General features: G+C 36.2%; 2 protein-coding genes across 3 annotated transcripts; one reads left to right on the top strand and one right to left on the bottom strand.

Moving 5' to 3' along the window:
* Positions 1-3,872: 3,872 nt before the first annotated feature.
* On the bottom strand, positions 3,873-9,872 carry LOC137935917 (spermidine synthase). Of its 2 annotated transcripts, none has more exons than XM_068780330.1 (9): positions 9,350-9,872; positions 7,878-7,954; positions 7,637-7,759; positions 6,232-6,336; positions 5,521-5,593; positions 5,000-5,071; positions 4,715-4,910; positions 4,257-4,386; positions 3,873-4,168 (listed from the first exon to the last, which is right to left on the bottom strand). In XM_068780330.1, exons 1-9 carry the CDS (start codon positions 9,648-9,650, stop codon positions 4,103-4,105), a joined length of 1,143 nt encoding a protein of 380 aa, XP_068636431.1. In that variant the 5' UTR covers positions 9,651-9,872; the 3' UTR covers positions 3,873-4,102. The 2 variants fall into 2 exon arrangements, with proteins under 2 accessions (XP_068636431.1, XP_068636432.1); XM_068780331.1 differs by having other exon boundaries at positions 7,878-7,955; positions 9,420-9,871.
* Positions 9,873-17,378: 7,506 nt separating this feature from the next.
* On the top strand, positions 17,379-23,961 carry LOC137936819 (aldehyde dehydrogenase family 2 member B4, mitochondrial-like). The gene is made up of 11 exons (XM_068781718.1): positions 17,379-17,524; positions 18,596-18,730; positions 20,182-20,324; positions 20,419-20,572; positions 20,685-20,914; positions 21,566-21,655; positions 22,283-22,456; positions 22,669-22,806; positions 22,924-23,061; positions 23,145-23,206; positions 23,299-23,961. The coding sequence occupies exons 1-11, from the start codon at positions 17,449-17,451 to the stop codon at positions 23,570-23,572; spliced, it is 1,614 nt and encodes a 537-aa protein (XP_068637819.1). The 5' UTR covers positions 17,379-17,448; the 3' UTR covers positions 23,573-23,961.

Raw genomic sequence — 23,961 nt, 5'->3', positions numbered from 1 at the left:
CTGGGTTTGCCTTTGTCCTACTTCTATAGGTGAGTTTCCAAGGTTTTGCTTCACTAGGGTGTTTTGGAAAGTGTTTCTGAGGTCAGTTCACTGCTCATCTCAATCTGCTTCCTGCCTTTTTTTTTCTTCGTGTATAAACTGTTTGAATTTAATCAACGCAGTTATGTTACTTATTCCAAATAAACATGTAGATCTCCGTTGAGGCTTTTTTTTTTTTTTTTTTTTGGAATAGTTGAAACTTTATATTCTAGTAAAAAATCCGGTATTGCATTGCTTTTCGTCATCTGGGATTTTGTTACATTTTGATGGTACAGCAGGTGCACAGATGTAATCTCCGCTTTTCTTTCTTACTGATGTAATTGTTTGATGTAGATACCTCTGGCTGTTAGGCAATGCTTCCTGCTAGTGTCTGCAGGTTCACTGTCCCATTTTTTCTTAGATCACTTGTTTGAGGTGAGAGATCAAACTAGCTGCAATTGATGGCAGATTAATGCTAGTTCGTATCTCGGTGATTCTTATAGTGGGTTACCTTTCATCACAGTTGTGTTTAGTAATTATTATCTGCCTCCAACTTTATTGTGTTTACCCGTGTGGATAAAATTTAGTTCTTTTGTCCTGCCAGGTAGTCAAGGGTCTACAGTTCGTTGGCCAAACTTCTCAATCTCTTTAGGGTTCTCCGCAAGAAAAGTGATCGTACAACTCCGTACCCATTTGACTATCTGAACGTTACTTTTTTTCTTTTTTAAAGAAAGTAATAAACTTTATAAAAAGAATAAACAATGTCATATTTTCTTGGGTGAGTGTAACTATTATTAAGATGTATTTTAACCCCCTTCCTACCTCTTTTGATCCTTTATAAGGTGTATCTGAGTTCTGGTGTCCACCACGCTAAACTATCCGTTTCCCATCAAGTTTGGGGCAATATCTCGTATGTAGTTGCAGCTATAACAAGATTAGAGTTTCTTTTTGTAGAATTTAGGGCTTGAGGTTTTTCTCTAATCTGAATTTATTCACATACACATTATTCAGGTTCTTCTCATTGCATAGACATGTGCTTGGCAATGACTTTTTACTTTTTTTTTTTTTTTGAATTTTTTGAGAGAAATTTTGACTTTGTTAGTCCTATTTGACTCTATGTATTTGGGAATTGCAGATATTCCCTTTCCTTATTCTTCAGGTTGACTGTCTTGGATCGTTTGGGTTACATTTGGCTTTTAGCTTGCCATGAGTGATATTTGAGGCCAAGCACTGTAAGAATGTCTTTCTGACAATGAGTTTCATGGACCAAAATGCATGAAGTTTCTTAATTTTATGCATTAGCAGTATCAAATAGTAAAGGTCCTGACCGCATGAAGTTTCTTAATTTTATGCATAAGCAGTTTCAAATAGTAAAGGTCCTAACCGCATGATGTTTCTTAATTCCAAGCATTAGAGGTAACACTTACCTGAATCCATTATTATTCTGCCTGTACAAGTCCCAGATTGGCCAACTGTTATCTGAATCCAGTATGAGTCTGCCTTTATGAGGCCCAGAACTTGCCAATACCAGATTAACCTAAAAATCTAATATATAACAACTGGTAGATTGTAAGTATTGATGATATGGCAAAACATGTATGTAGGAAGGAAGCTAAGAGAAACTAGTATGGGAATAATCAGAACCGAGCAATTACTCTGAAAAGTTTATTCTCCCAGAGAAAAGATAAACCAAAAAACAATTAGGGGAAGAAACATTGACAGTGTAGCCTGTACATTAAATTGAACAATATGGTTTGCATTTCCAGTCTCATGGGAGTCTATCTCTGAAAAATCATTTTTCTCTTTTTTATTTTTTGTTTTGTTTTAATCCTGTTTGACACTTTTTGGGAGTTTATCTCTTTCAAAAAATCAGTGTTTCTCGCTTTTTGTTTTAATCCTGTTTGGCACTTTTATTTCATATCTGGAAATTTATGTATGCTTTGAATTGACTTTCACTTTTAATCTAATAGGAAGATGGCCACTCTTCTATATATACTTGGTGGTTTCATATACATATACAGGTGATTATCTTTTGTGTATTAGTGAGGCGTCAATGGTAGTGCTTGTTACAGAAATTAACTTCTAAAATGTGGATTGTGCTTTTGGCTGAATAGCCACATTGGAGGGGGAGTGAGGGGTGATGTATTGAGGTCTTGGGTTCCAATCTTGCATTGGTCTTCAGCAAATAAAAAAACTTCTAAAAGGATGATGCTTCTTCTGGAGGTAAGTGCAGGCTACATCGTTATGATTTGTCTTTAAGTGGAACAGTTCTTGGAGAACTAAAAAGGTTGTAGAACTTTCTACATAAACGTGAACTGTTTTGTCTTTTTCATTAGTCCAAGCTTTTAAGTCTTATATGCTGGAGTAATTCATTAAGTGAGACTTTCAGGCTCACTCATGATTGCCATTTAATTAGAGGGCTGCGGAGGTTATCAAGTGGATATTATTCACCACTTATCATGCTTTATTAACTATGAAATAATAGCTGCTTGGTTCCTAAATTACAGATTTTTAAGTATTGTTTGCTTCCTTTTTTCTGCAGAGTAAAGCACAATAAACCTGTTACTGCATGACCACATCGATCTATTTACCTTGTTGTGGTTATTGCAAGTTTGTACTTTCTGTGGTGCACCAGTCAGACATACTGGAGAAATCCGCCCCAGCCAGCCATCAGCGAAGAGGCTGATCTTGGAGTTCTTGTCTTTCTTGCAATACATTTCGTTCTCCTTCATCGCTTGTGTATCAAGTTCATGAATCAGGGAGATCATCTTGGCACAGTAAGAGAACTGCCTTGCTAACATTTGTACTCATTTCCAGTACTCTGAAGAAATTAGCTGGAAGTACTGATGGGAAGGAACAATCAGCTGACATATCTTCTGCTAGCTGGACTTGATATTGATACTTCAGAAAGCAGGACCAGAAACTGCGATGAGATGGAGGACTCTTTTCTTTTTACCAGGATGAATAATTGGGCTAAATGTAGGTGAGGGACTTCCATGTTCGCTCCGAGAAATGGATTTTGCTCTTTTGCCCTGTATTGATCCTATGATGTAGCTTCCAACGTCTTACAAAAGATTTTGTACAAATTCTGTATACGAATGCTATCTACTTGTAAAATTAGTGAAGTGATCTATTTTCTTATCTCTATAAGTGAAGTTTTTGAACACGAGATTAATAAATGTATGTTGTGCTCTGACGAGTTTGGCCAAAATGGAGTTTGTTCACCAGCTCCACATGTCACTGACCTATTGACCAACACTGAATCGTTGCAGCTCAAGGGATTTCTTTCAAGAGAGGACCCAGATAAATTAAGCTATTGTTTCTGGGTGAGGGGATAAAATTAGTAGTTTTCTTTGCTATTCACAATCCATTGAGGAATTGAGTCCATGTACAGGTGAGGAGCTATCTGATACAGGTTAGTGGCAACAGTACCTGTACGCATAGGATGATATATATATATATATACACAACCGCTATAGACTTTTCATCGACTTTTTGTTTTCCTTCAGAAGAAAATCTGGTCATTTCCGTTCTCAAAATATATCGTTTTATTTCCTACAATAAACAGTTGTCAGGCACAAGAAGACTGATTAAAAAATCAATCGTGTTAACTTGATCCATATAGGAGGTAGCGTTTCAGCTGACAGATTGACATGCTTTAGTATGATCTGTTAATAGTCTAAGCGGATGGTCAAAATGATTACGAGCCTAGATGATTTACGTCTTCCGCCGTACAACTGCTACTGGATTCCGTCACTTGAGATTTTAAGAATACCTTGCGTTGCTATGAAATTAGCATTATTGAGTTTTCTACTCGTAACAATCTGTGACTGTCAAATGTGCATAAACTGGCAGAGAAGTAAGTATAAATGTTAATAAATGCTAAATTTTGATTATCTGAATTGAGGAAAGAGAAAAAATAATAAACAAAAAACATGACTTCCAACTCAAATTTCCTCTGGAAACTTTCAAGTACAACACAGGGAGATGCCGATTCAAAAACTTCAAATATTATTTCACCCATCCCGTGAAAGCCCAGTAGGTTACAACAGGGATTCTTTTCAATTAATTTCTTGAAAGTTTATCACTTGGCTTTCAAATCAATCACCTTCTTCGCGAAAGAAGGCAAGCAGAATGCAGCAGAATGGATCTGAAAGAATAACACCAGAAGTGAGGTGAAAATGGAAACATAAAAGAAATCTAAAGTCTGTACATGGTCTATGGAAATGATGGATAACCTCTGCATTGTAGAACTTTAAGGGTCCTATGGCTTCGGACTGATCTACATTCTCGTCTATCGGTTTCACAGGATGCTTGAAATCAACTGGCGGCCCTTCAGTGGAGCAAAGCATGAAACCAATGACACCACTACAACAATGTGAAGCAGAATATTAGTAAATATATTTGACTAACAAAACAATGTCAAAAGCAACGCCAAGGAGGCCAATAGTTAAAGAGGGGTCAGACAAATAACCAAGGAAAGCATAATTCCATAATTACACAACCAAGATCATGTAAAACCCATAGATTAACCACAAGGAGCACAAAAACGAAACTCCATTCAAACACTGAATGCAGGATATAAAATTTCAAATCCATCTAATGGATGATTTTAGCTGCACAGAATGGCTGATTAGACTCATGGGTAATCTCAAAACCATGAAAAATAAAGACATACTGAGATATCATACCATACCTCGGATATGTCGGAACAGTAGTCCATGCATAATTGACAGAGCCCTTGAAGATTTGGCGACAAACAGAAACAATATCCTCAATGATGTGCATGTGCAACCATATACTTTCAGCCTGAGTGCAAACAACTCCTCCAGGGCGAAGAGCTTTGGCTACAGTTTCAAAAAATGGTTTCTCAAAAAGCTCTTGTGCCGGTCCTGAGTCACAGGTTTTATGATAGCGTGAGAGAAAGTCCAAAGAAGGACAGAATCATAAAAGAAATTTAACTGGTTTATGAAGAATGTACCTATTGGGTCAGAGGAATCCACAATGACTGCATCATAAGTACCTTCTGGAACAGCCTTTAAGAAGGCCACTCCTGCAAGTGTGCAGAAACTTAGTGCGTGGCAATAGGAGGCATTCTTACTCAGATCGTATCATACAAGAAACTCAAAACAATTAGAATGGGAGTTGCCCAATTCTGAGCCAATGTCTTCAGAGACTAGAAAAATTATTTTGAACAGTACAAACAATTGGAGAGTGATACTCCAGTGAATGTTTTCTGTGAAGATGGATGAATACGGCTGAATTTTTAGACCAGTAACAAGTTTTCTGAACTTAACTTCATATTTGCAACCACTGGTTCATCTTCATTTTAAAAAAAATTGGTGTTAGGCTTCTGAACCAGAAAGTTGGATAAGTGAAGGCACCCTGCCGGGCAGCGCAACATGTCAGGTTGCTTTACCAGACAATTTCCATTTTTTTGTTCAGTGTAAGACAGAGATGACCATCTTTAAAAAAAAAAAAAAAGAAGACAGTTGACCATACCATCACCAATATGGAGATTCACCCGGGGATCCTCATAACCTACTGCTAAATCTGGGAAGAATTGCTTTGAAACCTGACAACAAAAATACTTCAATGTCAAGTTTTCATTGAACAAATGGATAATTAAGAAAAATCTGCCTTGCTCGCTTAACATTAAACCAAATGATTTTGTAAAGATTTTTTTCGTAATCTAAGCAAAAGATTGAAGCAGATGATGCCATCACAGTTTAATAACAAAATGGATTGACATGCTTGGTAAAACCAGTGGAACTGCTAGTATGATATTTTAAAGGCTTCAATAAACAAAGTGGCAGGAAAGACCCATAATAAATATGGAAATTTCAATAAACTGCACAACAAATTTAAACAGAAGTCCTGTGCTGAAAACAAATATAAACATAAGCTTTGAATAAAATGAAGATCTCCAAGAGCTTTGAGAAAAAGTAAAATGATTTTATTTTGCAAATAGACCTGCTAGGGTACCAGTAAAATTCAGTATGCAATGTCAAATAAGCAACAAAGTTAATATCCTTTGCCTGGAGACCACCATGCGTATAAACCATAGTTATTTTTTTTTTGAAAATGATGTATATATTAATATAAACCATAGTTAGCAGAGTGGTAATAGTTTGCTAAAAAAACTAAAAAAAAGTAAAGAAAATTGCAACATGTCCTTGTTTATAAATGTCATGGAAGGAATACTTCACTAACCTCCACAACCATGCCGTCAATTTCACATATATCAATTTGATCGAGAGAAGAATGCCTAGATACCTCTCTCAAAACACCACCATCACCTCCTCCAATAATCAACACCTGATGAAAAAGAACAAATAACCAAATATAAGGCGAAAAGCCACTTTTTTCAGAAAACAAATAAAGGTTACTTAGAAAAGAAGGCAATAAGCTAAAAAAAATTTGGAGATTACTTAACTAAAACGTGTCATTCAACATAAATATCAAATATAACTGAAGAAACCACCTCAGTGAAATATAAGGTGAAAAGACCCACTTTCAGAAAACAAATAAAGGCGGCTTAGAGAAGAACTTGCCACAACATTTAGAGAAAACCTAAAACAGGAAATAGAATATTATTAAACTGAAACTAGCAATGAGGCATTCAATATGAATATCAAAGATAACTGAAGATACGAAGTTCCCAATTAAGAGAGGAAATACTATCTTTAGTTCTTGTATTGCATCTCTTATTGGTACAAAAATGAATAACAGCTTCACAAGCAACCCCCAGAGGAGCCCTGTGTGGTCTATTGCTATTTTAAGACAAGATTTCTTCGAGATATCCAAGTTTTAAACCCACACAACCCACTAAATTATTTCATTTTTCAGCAAGTGTGAGCATAAAACAATTAACTTGCTCAAGGAAATAAAAAAACAGTGAAACAGTAGACTCTGGCTAGATTCATTTCTTTCCTTTTGCAAAAGCCTCTGATCTAGTGATGCTTGAGGTCTAGAGTTAAAATAATGAAGACAAAATCGCAGTGCCTCTGTGTTTCTCCCCCATTAACTGGCCTAGCTGAGACTAGCTCTGTTCTATATATTTCTTTCTCCTTCTGCATGCTCATCAACTTTTCGTACATCATGTTTCCACTAGTCTCATTAATTGGAGTAGATAACAACATGACCAAGTCAAAGAGAAGGACAGGGTATTGGAAAGAATTAAACAACTACTTGAACAAAGGGGATATCAGTTTACTTTAGTTGCTAACTCAAGGACCTCCTTATAAAACTAATACAGATTATGCACATGCAGAACATATGACAGATGTGACAAAGATGTAAAAAATCATTCTCGAAGAGAACCACTTTATTGTAACCTTTTTCCCACACCCATGTATCAATTCCAACAGTGACACCATAAAAACCATTATGTTAGACGTGAATATATGTCCATCAACTTTAAACTCAAACAATTAACACAACATTTTATTGTAAGATAGTGATTGCTCATAAAAAATTACGTGTTCAGCAAGACATGATCTTTATCGAGACAATATACCTTAAGATTACAGAAACCAGGCACATAACTGACTACTACCTTGAATGGTTCAAAGTATGAGATATAAATAGACTAATAAATAAAGGAGAAAACACCAACCTTCTTAGGGTTTGGAATAGAACATAGAGGAAGGTGGGATATCATCTCTTGGTAGGCACACTCATCCCTCTCAGTCACTTGAATCACTCCATCCAGGACAAGAACCTTGCCGTATGTTGAAGACTGAAACAAAAAGTTAAAACATAGTCCATTGCAATCAGAAAATAAAAAGGTCGCAATGAGAGAAGTAACTGCAGGTGGAAGAAAGAGTAGTTTTATAAAATCTTTTGACTCAACTGACCTGAAAAACCATAACATTTTGGTAGTCTGACTTGCCCTGGAATAAGATCTTCTCCACCTTTAAGGAGTGAGCCTCACCTATGAAGTGTCAAAATTTTAAGTAAAAACTTTCATGTTCACAGGTAATCTGGCTATACATGATAGTCATTTTCCAAAGCTAAAAAGGTTATCATGTCTTAAAATTATATAAAACAGCAAACTTTAGAAGTAATAAGATAAACCGTGGCCCACAGTTCATCAGATTACATCAAAACCATTACAAGGCAGGTATATTATTGCGATAAACAGTAAACATGGTCAAATAACCCATACCTGAAAACAATTAAATAGACAAAACTTTCAAAGAGAAGAAGGTGCAGAACCCAATAAAACAGGCAGCCGTTTCATGAGACATCACGGCAATACAAGGATATGTCTATAAACTAACCAAGGAATGTAAATATACTAATAAGGCCTAGAAAGAACAAAACTAAATATCCCACACCAGCAACGAAGACCAACAGACAAAAAGAAAGCCAGGCCTTCAAAGTTTTGAAACAGGATACGATTTTTTTTCCGAAAAGAATCCAATTAAAGCCGGAAAAGCTAAAACAAATATATATAACCACCAATAATAGGTCCACGACTCCGTTGTCTCTAAAACAAATTACAATTTCGAAAGAATGAGCTTCCGAGAAAAAAGAAAAGACAGAGGAGAAAACACCAACGACACAGTTATGTAGATACATTGATTCTCAGTGATAAATAAGAGTGGGAAGTTCCTCAAACAACCAGGGCCCCATCATTGAAACATAAACGAGAAACAGCTAAAGCAACCCAGAAAATTCAAAGACCATACGAACACAGATAACTGGGTATAGTACACAATAAAAATTAAAAAAAATAAATAAAGAAAGCGTAGCGCTTAAGCTATTCCACAAAATAATACGAAAAGAACAAGAAGCAAAAAAGAAAAAAGAAAAAAATGGAATAACAGGACGTTTGGAACCCAAGCATTCTAACAGCTAACTACCCAACATATAAAAAAAGAAAGATAAAAGATACTTTCCAGACAAAAAACACTGCCCAAAAAAAATTGTATTTTTTAATGTTTTTCATCAGATAATTGCTTCAAAGACAAACATCAATTGGAAAACTCACATAAACCCGAGATTACTACTACAAGCTCTATAGGAGAGAAGATGGAAGACGAGAAGAAATCCAAACAATGAACGAATTCATCACAGATGTTCTTACCACAGAAAGCATCCAGAAAACAAATGCTCCAAAGAAAAATTCAACTTTTAAGCCAAATTAGAATATAGTTACATACTTCAGAAACTATAAATAAAAGAATCGACGATGACAAACGCTGCATACACCCCCCACCCAAAAAAAATAAAATAATAACAACAAAGTAAAAACGAAAAAGTGAACAAAAATCCATCATAACTCATCCGTTACAAACAGAACAGACAGAAACAAGAAAAAAACCTGGCCACATGGGACTGATCTCAGAAAACCACCCGGGAATAATAGAAGAAATGCAATCCGGCTCCTTCCCATCGTCGACCATCTTCTCAACATTCACACCATTGTCCTCAGCCCCTAAGCATTCTCTGGGCCTCTTAATGGGCATCTCAGTCACAGTACTGCCTTCGGCCATGGTTTCCCCTCCTTCCCTCTTCACCCTAAACCCAGCAAAAGCTTTAAAGGACCTTGGAGGGAGGAGTCTGCTTAAGCTGGTTGTGGGTTTGGCTCTAAGTAGCAGGCTACTTATAGAGAGAGAAATCATGCATAGAATCCGGAATTCCTAGAATGCAATAAATAAATAATATGGAGTGGAAAGCATGGAAAATAATAATTAACGTAATGAAAAAGATATCTGGGGAACGCTGCCCCCGCAAAGCGTCATAAGGGAGAGAAGGGCTGAGGGTTGAGACTTGAGAGTAGGAGAGAGAGAGAGATAGACCCACAAAAAACGCAAAATTACTGTTCAAGTACGATAGAAAATGATAGAACTCTCGATTAGGGTTGAGACTCGTGCAACTCCTTTTGTGCAGATTTTTATGTCGCCAATTATAATGTTTTTGAATGGCTTGGATCGATGCACCGATGCAGCTCTGAACACTCTCAAGGGCTCCCCCTCGCCCCTGGGGACTTCTTCCACGTTATATATGCTGTTATGATTTGAACTCCTAATTAGAACACTTGAAATTAAAAGAGTAAGTTGGCCATTGTCCAGACTATAGAAAGATTTAAGTAAGTTGGGAAGGACCCCAATTTGACTTTGCCCCCTCCTGAATCACTAAGCAGACCCAATCGAGACCCAACACCATGGTTATAGTAGGATGATGGGTACTTAAACCTGTTAACTCGTTCAAATTCAATTTAGTTATTTTAATCGAGTTAATTTAATGGAGTGTTTGATAGCCCTTTTGAATGAATTTGTAGAACAAAGGTGGAGCTATTCTAAGTGGCTCTCATGTACTCATGTTGTGATAACACAAAAAGAGAGCAATATTCCCCATCTAAGACGAGGCCCCAGAATAAGACACTCATCCTAAAAGCAACCATTGAAAGAAGGAAAGTGTTTTACAGAAGCACTTTTTTTTTTGTTTTTTTTTTTTGTACGTCTCGGTCTTGCTACAATTACTAAAGATAGAGAAAGAATCAATCCAAGTTAACGTAATTTTTGTAGCAATCTGGATGTAACGATTGATTTTGCTATATACCCACATCCACAATTAAGCTTTAAGACACTTGCTTCCAAAGTTAGCTGGCAAGTAGTCTGGAGATATTCTTCATATGCAGGGAAAGAAGGAAAAAACAGGCAATCAGCTTGCAGGAAAAATCTTCCAGAGAAGAGAATTTAACTTACTTTTTACTGCAGAAATTTCGTTCCAGGAGGTTCCATCACTGGAAGAATTAGACTACGGGAGATGCGTGATGGTCCAGCAGCCACGCAAACCGCAGAAACTTTACCAGTGACGGTGGCCGGCAAAGATATCTGCTTTTGCTGTAAGAGCAGACGGACAGGAGCATAGAACTTATTCCAATTTCACTCATTAAGCTCCGATTTACATAACTTCAGTGCCATTCCCTCTTCAATCTTTCAACCTCATAAAGAGTCTTCAAGGGTTATGAACTACAATTTGTGAAAAATAAAAATTAGTTTTGTTAATCTATTACATCAGGTTTATAATCAGGTTGTCCTTGAGCATTAGAATCGTGAACCAGCTTTAATAATTTACTGTTTGCAGCATTAGAATGACAATTGGGGAGTCATGGCATATATTCACTCACTTCTCACGTCTCAAAAGTGGCCTTGGATTCCCATTAAGTTACGCGTTTTGTATCTTTCCAAAGGCAGTTTTAACTCCATCTACGAAGAGTCAATCCTGAGGAGAGTAAGGGTTTTGAATTTTGGGAGTTTGTCAGGCACAAACGTTATACTGAGAAGCCATGCAAGCCTTCAAAGCCCAGCAAACTCCTCTCCAGTCCCCACTTCCAGCAAACACGATGGCATTGTATGCCCATAATCTCCACCAAAATGATGAATTCCTGGACGAAATGTATGACTTTGAAAGCTGAAAGTCAAAAAGGACGGGGAAAGCGTTTGTGAACGTCTGCTTCTTCTCACCCTTTATCGATTTAAAAACAGAAAAGAAACTCTTCTCCTCCTTCGTCTTCGTCTTCTTCCCCAGGAAGATTGGACGTCCCATTCATGTCACCAAAGGCTAAGGACTGCTTTGAGTGGGAAAGTGGGAGACACTCTTAATTAGTTTCTTTTCTAAGAAAATTTTGATAAAAATAAATCAAAGAAAACCTATTTTTTCACTATTTTGTTTTCCTATGATAAAACAAACAATCCCTTACAGTTAGTCAGTGCACTAGGACAATTGGAGTGAACTTATAAATTCCATTCAGTAAATGACAAAAAATGCGTTAGTGCACATGGAATATTGGAGAGGAATTCACTTTATAAAGGTAAAGAAAATTCTTCCCATTTCTTCAATAAATGATGAAACCTAAAATTCCATTGGAAAATAATGGTATCCATAATTTAGATCACTTGGAATCATTTGTATACCAACTTGCATTACTTTAGCAAGATAATGCACAAAGGGTCAAGAAGATTTCCCAAAATTTGTCCTTTGGTCTTTGAAGAGTCATGTACCATTAAAGTCCAAAATCTGGAGCTTGACTTGGGCCAACTATATGGCTGCAGTCTGCAGGCACAAATTAGAGTTCAACAATCTACAACTTGGAGGCTTAAGGGGTCCGGTTAGTTGCCAATTAGCAAAAGTTGTAGAAAGTCAATGTTTAATTAAATTTTAAGAATTGGATTCCAACTTTAAAACTGATTTGGAACGATTGGGGGATTCGTTTGATATACATAAACTTTGATTATTTCTAAAATCAAATATTTTATGGAGTAAAAATGTTTATCTCTCTTCTTTCAGTGGAGCCTTAACAAAAACCATAATTTAAACAAATACATTTGGTTTTTACCATCTTTCATCATATCTATAAAAGATAAAAGGCTCTACCTCTTTACTTACTGATAGAGTAGAGTCACGATTTTTACCAAAGTCTAGCTCGCTCCAGGCAAGATCATGCCCAAGTATGAGGCTCAGACCTAGTTTTTAGAGCTTGATTCAGGGAAACTTGGCCTGCTTCTGTATTTCACCCTTGTATGTAGTTGGTAAAAATCTCTCAAGAAACTAGTATGTTCATCAGGTTATTGAAATCAAACTTTTAAGAGCTTAGGTTACCGTTTACAAATCAATCTAAATTTTGTTTGATTTCAAGTAAACTATTTTGTAGTTCTTGAGAACCCAAATGAAACTTGACAAAAAAACCATCTCCTTACATTTTCTTAACAAGAACTAGTCTTGCTCTCATTCTAAACTAGTGAAGAAAAGTCCTCTTATGTACCCTTCACCGGTTTAGTCGGATTTTACTAATTTCACACTTTCCTGTTAACTCTCTTATGTACCCTTCACCGGTTTAGTCGGGTTTTACTAATTCCACTCTTCCATGTTAACCACCTACATGCTTCAATTCTTAATTACTTGTTTATGTTGGAAACATTATTTTTTTTTCTGAGTTTTCCCTTAGATGTAGGAAAATGGATTATAATTATTCATTAGTTCCAACGTCTCTTATTTTATTGGGAAAGAGGGTATGAGAAGTACATAAAAAATGGGATCCGGTCTAGCAAAGAAGCATATGTTCTCCATCAACGACACTTTGGATAGACTAGATGTACTATGAAAACGGAATTTGATTGCCATGATTAGAGGTATGTTTCTTGGGCTTCGCTTTTAAGTCATTTTATGAATTTTATAATGTATTTTAGAAATTATGCTTTCATTTGGTATCAGAGCATAATATCTTGTCTGACTTACAAATCCATTCAATTTTTTTGCAAAAAGCCATCTTTGTTTTTCATTCTGATGTAATTTTTTTTTTTTACAGTGTTGTATTAGAGTTTTTGCTCTTGTCTCCCATTTGTAATTTGTGTGTAAGTGGTTTTGTTTGATCGTGAGTGTAGGGCGGATCCTCTCAACGAAAGATTGGAGTCTTGTATGCATCCTTGGCAGACCAACGTTAAGCTCTTGATAGACACAAACTTACACTGCGCACGCCTGATCCTCGGTAGCTTGACACCAAGAGATTGCGTCAGAGGCGCCGTGTGCGTCCGTGCTTTTCTGATCGCCATGGGAGACACAAATGACTGTCAATACACTAGGTGCCTGGCGAACCTCAATCAAGCTGACGCTCCCTAAAAAAAACACAGTCTGAGAGAGGCACCGTAACGAAGTGCCTGCCTCATGATCTCCGGCTTTCCTTAGCGCTATACCCACTAGAGCAATTAGAGATGTTGTCTCCATGTGGCTAGAGGTTGAAGACAACCTCTAGCATGCGAAAATAATTAATAATTTTTTACGATATATCACATGGTTATGAGACAACACGTCTCACACATACAAATGTGTGATTAAGTTTTTTGTTGAGAGTGGGATTCATCCCACGACCTCAACACAAGTATGTACCCAAAAACACTTAATGCTCTCAACGCAAATGTTATAATTGAATATATCTAACTCGTATATGAATAACTTGAAAATCAGTTTATTTGGTTTTCATTTTTTTTATTTAATGTATATGAATTAAATAATTTTACATGCATATATGAATGTATAATATGCATATTTTTGTTATTTTTTCTATTGTGAAAATTTTAGTAAGGTTTTATGCATACTTAATTTTCTATGCATACTTTTGGTTGACCTAAATATAAAGAGCATAAATTTTAGTCAATTACTTTGATGTCATATTTTTGTTTACATTTATGTAATTAAATAATAGCTACAACATTCCTTGACTATGAAAAATGTCTAGTGACATTAAGCTTAGTCACATGGGTTAATGACATTAAAATTCGTGATTAATCATGGAAATATAATAATTTAACCCCACAGGGTAATTTTTATATTTAGATGATTAATTAGGATGGGATAAAAATATTTAGGGAAAAAAATTGTAGTTGCCCACAAACCTAGAAACTTCCTTTAGAGATAATTTTTTTATCCCATCATAAAGTAATATAAATCGTTTATGTGTTAGAATCTAAGCACACAAAAAAAATTATAATGACATGTTGATTTATTTGTTTGAATTTATTTACATGAATAAATATTCAATATTTGGCTTCATATCTTGTTTTAGTAAGCAATGTTGTTCAAACTTTATTTGGCTTCATATCACGAATTTATTTTACAGTTGTTCAAACTTTATTTGTTCTGAATTTTGATTTCTCCAAGATTATTCCTCTAAATGATAATAATTATGCTATTTGGAAGGAGAAAATTCCCCTTGCATTGGGGTGCATGGACATCTATTTGGCATTTCGAGTGGATGAACCTCCAAGTCCCATAGAATCAAGTACCCAAGTTGAGAAAATATCATATGAACTTTAAGAGCAATCCGATTGCTTAAGTTTTATGTTTATTAACTCTCACATTGGGAAGAGTATATGTCGATCCATTGTTGATTGTGCCAAAGCAAAATAATATATTTAAGCTATTCAGGATCGGTTTGAGACTTCTGATAAGGTATTAACAAACACCCTGATGACGAAAATGTGTTCCATGAAATTCAATGGCACCAAAGGTGTGCGTGAGCACATTATGCAGATACGGGACATAACCGTTAGACTAAAATCGTTAGATTTTAAGATGTCCGAGTAATTTCTATTTCACTTTATCCTTTAATTGTTCCCGTTTGAATACGGACCCTTCAAGATCTCTTACAGCACACATAAGGAGAACTTTTGACCATGTGTGTGCAAGAGGAAGGGAGGATAAATCAGGAGAGGATTGAAAATGCATATTTGACGACTCGTGGAAAGAAACCATTTAAGAAAGGGAAAGGAAAAAGTGTTTCTTAATCAAGTTAATAAAGGGCGATGTCAAATGTTTGTTTTGCAAGAATAAATGACATATAAAAAGACATATCCCAAAATCAAACATTAGCTTTAAAAGAAAGGTAATCTCGTTAATGTTTCTTATAACACTTGGTGGATTGATTTTGGTACTACAATTCATGTTGTCAACACCATGCATAATTTCTTAAACCAACAAAAATCGACAAAAAATGAATGTCCCATCTATTCATGAAATAAGATTACATGTGGATGCGACTGAGACTTACAGACTTGTCCTTAATTCTAGTTTTATTTTAGACCTTGAAATGACTTTTTATGTTTCATCATTTTCAAAAAACTTTATTTTAGTTTATAGACTTTTACCTTGTGGTATATGTTTCAATTTCCTTAGTATTTTCTTTCATTTGTACAAAGACAATGTTCTTGTTGGAAATGGTATTTTGGATGATGTGTTATTTAAACTTCTTTTAAATTTAACCTTTATTGTAATCTTACAACTGTGCATGGTAAAAGTGATAGCATTAAATGTGGTGTTATAAATGAGAAATCCCCCATGTTATTGCATAGAGGATTTGGTCATATCTCTATTATAGAATTAAAAGATTTGTAAATGAAGGAGTCCTTGAGGTTTTTGACTTTATTGATTTTGCATTAAAGGAAGTCAAACTAACAAGTACAAGAAAAGTATCAAGGCTTCTAATGTTTTAGAGATTACACACACTGACATTTCAGGTTCTTATGATACATGTTTTAATGGTCAGAAATGTTTCATTACCTTTATTGATGACTATACACAATATATGTATCTCTATTTGTTTTACGATAGAAATGAAACACTAGATGTTTTTAACATCAATAAAGCAAAAATAGATAAATAATTGGGCACATATATTAAGATTGTGAAGTTAAATAGAGGTGATGAATATTATGGTAGGTCCACTGAAAAAAAAGGACAATTGCTAGGTCCACTTGCAAGGTTTCTTGAGAACAAGGTATTGTGCCACAATATAGAATGTCGGGTTCACTATCTAAAAATGGTGTGGCTGAAAGGAGAAACCGAACATTAATGGATAGGGTGAAGAATATGATTAGAAACTTCGATATCTCATTATCTTTGTGGAGTTAAACTCTACAAACTGCAACATATGTACTAAATAGGATTTCAACCAAAGTAGTTCTCAAAACGCCATTTGAGTTAAGGAAATATTGGAAACCTGGGTTTAAGACATGTACATGTTTGGGGTTGCCCATTTGAAATTAGAATCTATATTCCACATGAGACAAAGTTAGACTTTAGATCGGTCAGTGGATCTTTCATTAGCTATGTAGACAAGTCTAATAATTGGATTCCAACTTTAAAAACTGATTTGGAACAAATATGGGATTCATTTGATATACATAAAATTTCTAAAATCAAATATTTTATGGAGTAAGAAAGTCTATCTCCCCCTTCTTTCAGTGGAGCCTTAACAAAAACAATAATTTTAACAATACATCTGGTTTTTACCATTTTCACCACATAATGTAAAAGATAAAATGCTGTACCACTTTACTTACTCATAGAGTCATAATTTTTACAAGTCTAGCTCGCTCGAGACGAGATCATGCTCAAGTACGAGTGCAAGTCAGGCCAATGAACAGAAATCAAAGCGCTCTAATAGCATTCATACCCTTCTCCTTCGTCTGCTATCTCTGAGTCATCCATCAATTAATCGGGTTTCTCTACGCAATCGTCAGATGTCAAACCCTCAGGTCAACCCGAATGACCGAATACTACTCCGTTAATCGAATCCGATTAGCTTACGCTGCAATCGCGACAGTGTTGTGTTCTACTGACTACTACTGCCCGATGCCCCTGAGTTTTATTTTTATGGATTTTAGGACTACACGAGAATTATGATTTTATAAATTGTAATATATATTTTAGTCCAGACTTAATTTTTTATTTATTTTTTACTACCGTTGGTACCTAGTCTTTCTTTAATTATTATTTTTTAGATCAGATGAGAGTGTGGTCGGCTATCTTTGTCCACATGGGACAACCACTTTTCTCTCCGTTAAGCCTCTTCGTCATATATAGAGAGCAGTGTGTGAGAGAGGGAGTTGATTGCACGCTCAAGTCAGACCAGGTTCGATCATGGGTGCTCTCCGCATCTCATCTCTTCTTGCTCGGACTTTCGCTTCTGCTTCTGCTACTTCTTTCTTAGTTCAAGGTGAAGTTTGTTTTTCTTGTCTGGAGAGATTAGTTTATTATATCTATATCTATTTTTTGAAGTTGGTACTTAGTTGTGGATTTTGGTTGAACAGTAATCGATGGTACGTCGATGAACCGATGGGTATTTGGTCTTTTATCGATTTGGATTGGTTTTTTTTACTCGAGGCAGTCTGTTCTGGTGAGAAAGGTTGCGTTCCCTTCGCGTAGTAGTGGTCAAAGCCGATTCTTTGTGTGTAGAACATTTAAAAACGTTGCAAATTCATATGAGTCCTTGAAGTTTGTATATAAGTCGGTCTGAAGTTTCAGAGCTTCGGGGGCGACTTGAACCTTGAAAATAATAAAAAAAAATGACAAGGAGAAGAGGCAGAAATGGTCACAGTAGACTTTTGAACAACTTAAAATTTCTAGTTCGATTTTTTTCTCAGTGCATTAGGTTTTTAGAATGTATGTGCGGCTTGATGCGAGAAATCTGAAAGAGTAGTTTTAGTATGTTATGGCAAAAACAGTATTTTGAAATCATCCTTATTCCTCCTTTCTTGTGCTTCAGTAAAGATGAGGATTACCCAGGAAAATTCGAACCTAACCGACAGTTTTAGTCACAGATTCTATTTCGTGGTTAATCAAGTTTGCGTTATGTCAGAATCCCCTGATAGAACAGGGGAGCTGATCAGAAAGTTATACCATTCTGTACCCCACTTATTTTACTTGTGTTTTGTTTTAAAATGTAGTCAACAATTTAAAATTTCTGGAAGGTGATGAAATTATTAATGTAAAGCAATTTCTTTAATCTAAGATGCCTCTCATTTATTCTACATGGCAATGAAGGTAACGGATCAGTAATCGGAATATTAGTTCTTTCAAATACTATTTCTCTATAATAGTTTTACTCTTTTGATTCCAATTCTTATGCATGATGTCTTTTTCTTTCTTTCCTTTTTCTACGTGTTGCTGAAAAGATGAGTTCCTGACGGCGTCTAATCCTGTTGTTATTTTCTGCCATTATATGCCTCTTGAATGTTTTTGCTAATTAATTTACTGAATCCGCTCAGTGTGTTTATTACGTCCTCAGGTAGAAGTTCTGGCCTGTGCAGAAATATCCGTCACTTCAGCTCTGCTGTTGCAGCTGAAGAACTTATCCAGCCACAGGTTCAAATAAATCATACCCAACTACTTATAAATGGGCAGTTTGTGGATGCTGCATCAGGTGAATTTTTAGAGTTTCAACTTTCTTGCATTCTATCTCAAATACAATGAAAGTTTTGTTCATCATAATCTTCGTCCTTATCAGCACTAGTAGAGCCTTCTGTAAATCAGGATGGGGTTGGTTACATCAATCCTCCTCTTTGGCTCCATCATTTGCTTCTTGTCCCATTGCTTGGTTGGCCATTTTCAAATGAGCTGGTCTAGACCTAATATTCTCAAACAAGAGCAGGTTCAGATCCATAATTTATTGTACTCTTCTAAGTTTTATGCAGACTAATCAGTCTGACACTGCTAGCAAATTTCTTGCTTACCTGCTAATTTAGCAATTATTTGCCAACCTATGTACCCTATTTATATAATACTTTTAAGGATACGTGTGTCATTCACCCTTCCATGTGGAATCTATCCTCCAACAGCTTGTGCAAAATTTTCAGAGATCTTTAACAAAGATTTTGGTTTCTGTTATGTGGATTACTCTGAGAAGAAATAATTGTAGAGACCAACTGTTTTCTGTGCTTATATTGAGGGAATCTTTAGGGAATGTTGTCTGCGTTTGTATTACAGACATTAAGAAATCTGTAGTTATTAATGAAGTTTTTGGTTTTTCTTCTAGACTATCCATTATGATTTTTCAAATTTACATTTTTAACACAGATATACACATTCTATATGATTTGGACATTTTTTGTATTTTCTATTGTTTTTTTCTTCTGTATGTATTTAATTATATATTTCTTTTAGGTGCAATAAGAAGTTCTTCTAGTAATTATTTTATTCGATTGTTTAGCTAAGTGATTAAGGGCTAACTAAGACAAATGGAGATAGAGTAACCTTTACTACAAGCACAAATACAGAGAAGGGCCTTACCTTTACCTGATTACAAACATAAAAATGAATTATCTTTACCTGATCGTAGGAGATGTAATAACTGGTTCGCAAACTTTTACTCACAAATATTGGTTGAAGTTGCACGTATCTTCTCATCTGTTCCTTCCATTTCCCTTCAAAACCCTGCACGGGCCGTTTCATTTATATACCACACTTTATTCTTTCTGTAGTTAAATATTTGGATATTGTTCACTTCAGTTTACTCTTCATGTACTCAAGACTCCAAACCTCCTCTGAATGTTACCATTGGCCTTGTGCTGATTTTCCTAGTGTTTGCCAGTAGCCTCATGCTATGCTTTAGTATTTGCAACATATACTTCTTCTTCTTGCGTCCAAAGTATAGAACTTTTGTTAAGATTAAAAAGGAAAGGTTCCAGGTGCCATTTTGAGTCAATTTTCTCATGAACAAGGAGTCATATCTTGATTTTCTACTATGATATTTCTCTTTTTTTTTTTAATTAAAATAGTTCATGTGTACCATGTGCAGCTGATTCAGTTGATGACTGGGATCATGGGTTGTAGGGACTTGGTTGTTCATATGATGATTATTTTCCTTGGCTTCAGGAAAGACCTTTCAAACACTGGACCCCAGGTCAGGTGAAGTTATTGCTGAAGTTGCTGAGGGTGATGCTGAAGATGTTAACCGTGCTGTCAATGCTGCTCGCAAGGCATTTGATGAGGGACCATGGCCTAAGATGACTCCTTATGTAATAATTTGCATGTACTATTTCTTTGTTTACTTTCAATAATCAGTCTTCAATACTTTGTATGCCTTTTTAACTTCTGGTTTTCCTCATCCAGGAGAGATCAAACATACTTTACCGCTTTGCTGATTTGATCGAAAAACATAATGATGAAATTGCAACAATTGAGAGTTGGGATGCTGGCAAGCCCTATGAACAGTCGGCTTTGGCTGAAATTCCGATGGTCACACGCTTGTTGAGATATTATGCCGGTAATTGCGAAAGATAATGTCCTAGGTGCTTTTTGGAATGCGCTTTTAAGGTCTCTCTGGTGTGATTTGATGAACTATCAGAACTTCAATGCTTTCTCTGAAAATTTTCCAGGTTGGGCAGACAAAATTCATGGGCTTGTGGTCCCAGCTGATGGACCGCATCAAATTCAAGTCCTGCATGAACCAATTGGTGTTGCTGGCCAGATTATCCCGTGGAACTTTCCACTCCTTATGTATACTTGGAAGGTGGGGCCTGCATTGGCCTGTGGGAATACTGTTGTACTCAAGACTGCTGAGCAGACTCCTCTCTCTGCATTATATGCGTCCAGATTACTTCATGAGGTGTGTGTTTCAATTTTTCTATTCTCATTCTTATCTTCAGAGTTTTGATTGTCTGTCAGTGTTATGAGCAAGACATCCCTGTGACGAAGATGGATATTTTAATTAATTTGTTTAAAATATACTTCTTGGAATGTTCAATTAAGCAAATTCCTATTTGCTTTTATATGCTAATTAATGGACCTAACTTACGACTTGGTTGCATGAACAAATACCCTCTGCATGAAGTTAAAAGAATTCTGTTAGTTGAGGAATTGTTCTTTTGTCTTTTATATGGTTGATTTTTAGATAATAATTGCTGCTGTTGATTTCTTTATAGTGGCAATATTATCCTTTCATGTGTGTGTTTCTGGCTGCCTCTCTATAGGACCTTCTCATTATGAGAGAAAGCAATTTCAACCTCTTTGGGGATCTCCAGTGTAGTCAGGACCACTATGCTATGGCACCAAAGCTTCTTGCTCCCTGAGGAAGTGAAGCTTTGATGTTTGATGGTTTCATATGTTAGTTCTGTCACTTATAATTGGGAGGTGTCCTGCAATAATTTTGAACATTCTAGTCCACTATCTTGTTTCAGAAGGAAAAGTTTAAGATCTTTATGTTGTTTCTTCTGTTCTATTTTATACAAAGGTTTTCATGTCTAATTTTATGTCACAGGCAGGTCTTCCTCCCGGTGTTCTGAATATAGTTTCAGGATTTGGTCCGACTGCTGGTTCTGCTCTTGCTAGTCACATGGATGTGGATAAGGTAATTTCTTGGTCCTTTCTTTAAACCTCTTCCTTTGCCAGTGTTTTTTGTAATCTCAATGAAAATCATGGTAAAGATTGCATCTCTGTTTTGATCTACATGGTTATAATTTATTTTTTTATGTTGGTAACTTTGTCCATTAAAAAAAAATGTCAATTACTTTTTCTGAAAGCAAATAGGAAGATTTGTCTCGTTAGCCGCTACACACCTATAAGCAGTTGTTTCAGAGGTACATTTCTCCAATCTACTCAAACATGGTTTCAGAACGTCTCATTTAGTTACTAAGCCAGTGACAGGCTTAATATGTATTGTGAAATGAACTCTGATACTTTTACTAAAATTTGGCTTGGAGACTAACTTTGCCAAGTCCCAAGTGTAGGGATCTGGTATACTGCCAAATATATATAGTTCTTATTGGTCCAAATTATTGGTCACATTTAACTTGGATTTTGTATGCATTTCGAATGCAATATCTATTGGCCTTTAAGGCTTTGAACCATGCTCAGTCGGCTTAGGTGCAACCTCTGTTTTATTTTTATTCTCTAAATTTTAGTTCCACATTTGTAAAGATATGTGAAAACATGTTTTTCTTGTGTCGTCTTAACCTTGCTGCCATGGTCTTTGCAGCTTGCTTTCACAGGGTCAACAGATACTGGTAGGATTGTACTTGAGTTGGCTGCTAAGAGTAATCTGAAGCCTGTCACACTGGAGCTTGGAGGGAAATCTCCTTTTATTATCTTTGATGATGCTGATATTGATGAAGCTGTGGAACTTGCACACTTTGCACTTTTCTTCAATCAGGTGGTGTTTCAACCTTTGCTTGGAGCCATGTGCCCTCCTGTTTAATTGATTGTGATGTGCTTTGTAGTTTTTCTTGTTTTCTAATGAATCATCCTTATGCAAAGAAAAATGCTGGTTTTTTTGAGTAATAACATTTATAATGACCGAGAGATGCCATGTTGGATTTGTTAGATGATTATTTTGGTGGGGTCTGAGACTGGTCTATCATACAGGGACAATGTTGTTGTGCCGGTTCCCGAAATTTTGTGCATGAGCGTGTGTATGACGAATTTGTTGAGAAGGCAAAGGCCCGTGCACTGAAACGTGTTGTCGGTGACCCATTTAAAAGTGGTGTTGAACAAGGGCCTCAGGTATTTGATTTTCATGATTAAAGCTCTCAAGCTAGTATACAATTTGGATATTGTTTTGCTGACCTTGATCATCTTAGGTGATTCTGTTTACTGACAAAGTGTGTGAGAATATGTCAGATTGACACTGAGCAGTTTGAAAAGGTAATGAGATACATTAAGGCAGGTGTGGAGAGTGGTGCCACCCTCGAATCAGGAGGTAATAAACTGGGAGACAGAGGCTTCTTCATTCAACCTACTGTCTTCTCAAACGTCAAGGTAAAATCTAAGGACCTAGACAGTAGCCAATACAAATCAATAATTGTAAGTTGGATGAACCAACTGCTTATCTTGTTAAACAGGATGGTTCACCAATAGCAACCGATGAGATCTTTGGCCCAGTGCAGTCCATCTCGAAGTTCAAGTAAGCCTAAAGAGACTATCATCTTTCCATGTTTTCCTCACCGTGGAAGTTCTTTCTCATATTATATCTTTTGTGACATATTTAATAAACAGTGATATCGATGAAGTGATAAGAAGGGCAAATGCAACCCGTTATGGACTAGCAGCAGGAGTTTTCACCAAGAACATCGATACTGCCAATACTGTAACTCGTGCACTAAAAGCAGGAACCGTATGGGTTAACTGCTACGATGTTTTTGATGCTGCCATTCCCTTTGGTGGATTCAAGACGAGCGGGATAGGCAGGGAAAAGGGCATCTACAGTCTGAACAACTACTTGCAGGTGAAGGCTGTGGTCACTCCCTTGAAGAATCCTGCATGGTTGTGAGTCTTTCAATGCAGTGAATATGAGAAAGATGGTTAATGGTTGTGTTAGTATCCCCATAATCCCTCCGGGATAGCTCCCGTAGCTTCTATAATTTGGATATCGATATGCTCTTCTCAACTGTCCTTGTTTTCTTCAACACTTGCTCCTATAAGAAAAAAACAATAAAGAGTAGCTCGGCGCTTTCTGCTGCGGAAACTCTACTTGACCGAGTGAATCCTGATCAGATGTGTAGCGAAAGCACGGATGACATTACACATCAGAATACGGGAAAAGCTTTGGTTAGAAAATTATTATCCAGTGAAGAGGAGCCATGTTGTTTCCAATTTGGATGATATCTAGTTCAATTATTCGTCAAAAGACTCGTACCCATAACTTTTAGCAGTTGAAGA

This window comes from Aristolochia californica, unplaced genomic scaffold, assembly GCF_029961685.1.
Source record: "Aristolochia californica isolate CCGP_79_NKW_82.1479 unplaced genomic scaffold, dmAriCali1.0.hap1 SCAF_7, whole genome shotgun sequence".
Lineage (NCBI taxonomy): Eukaryota > Viridiplantae > Streptophyta > Magnoliopsida > Piperales > Aristolochiaceae > Aristolochia > Aristolochia californica.
This window is presented reverse-complemented; position numbering and strand designations above follow the sequence as displayed.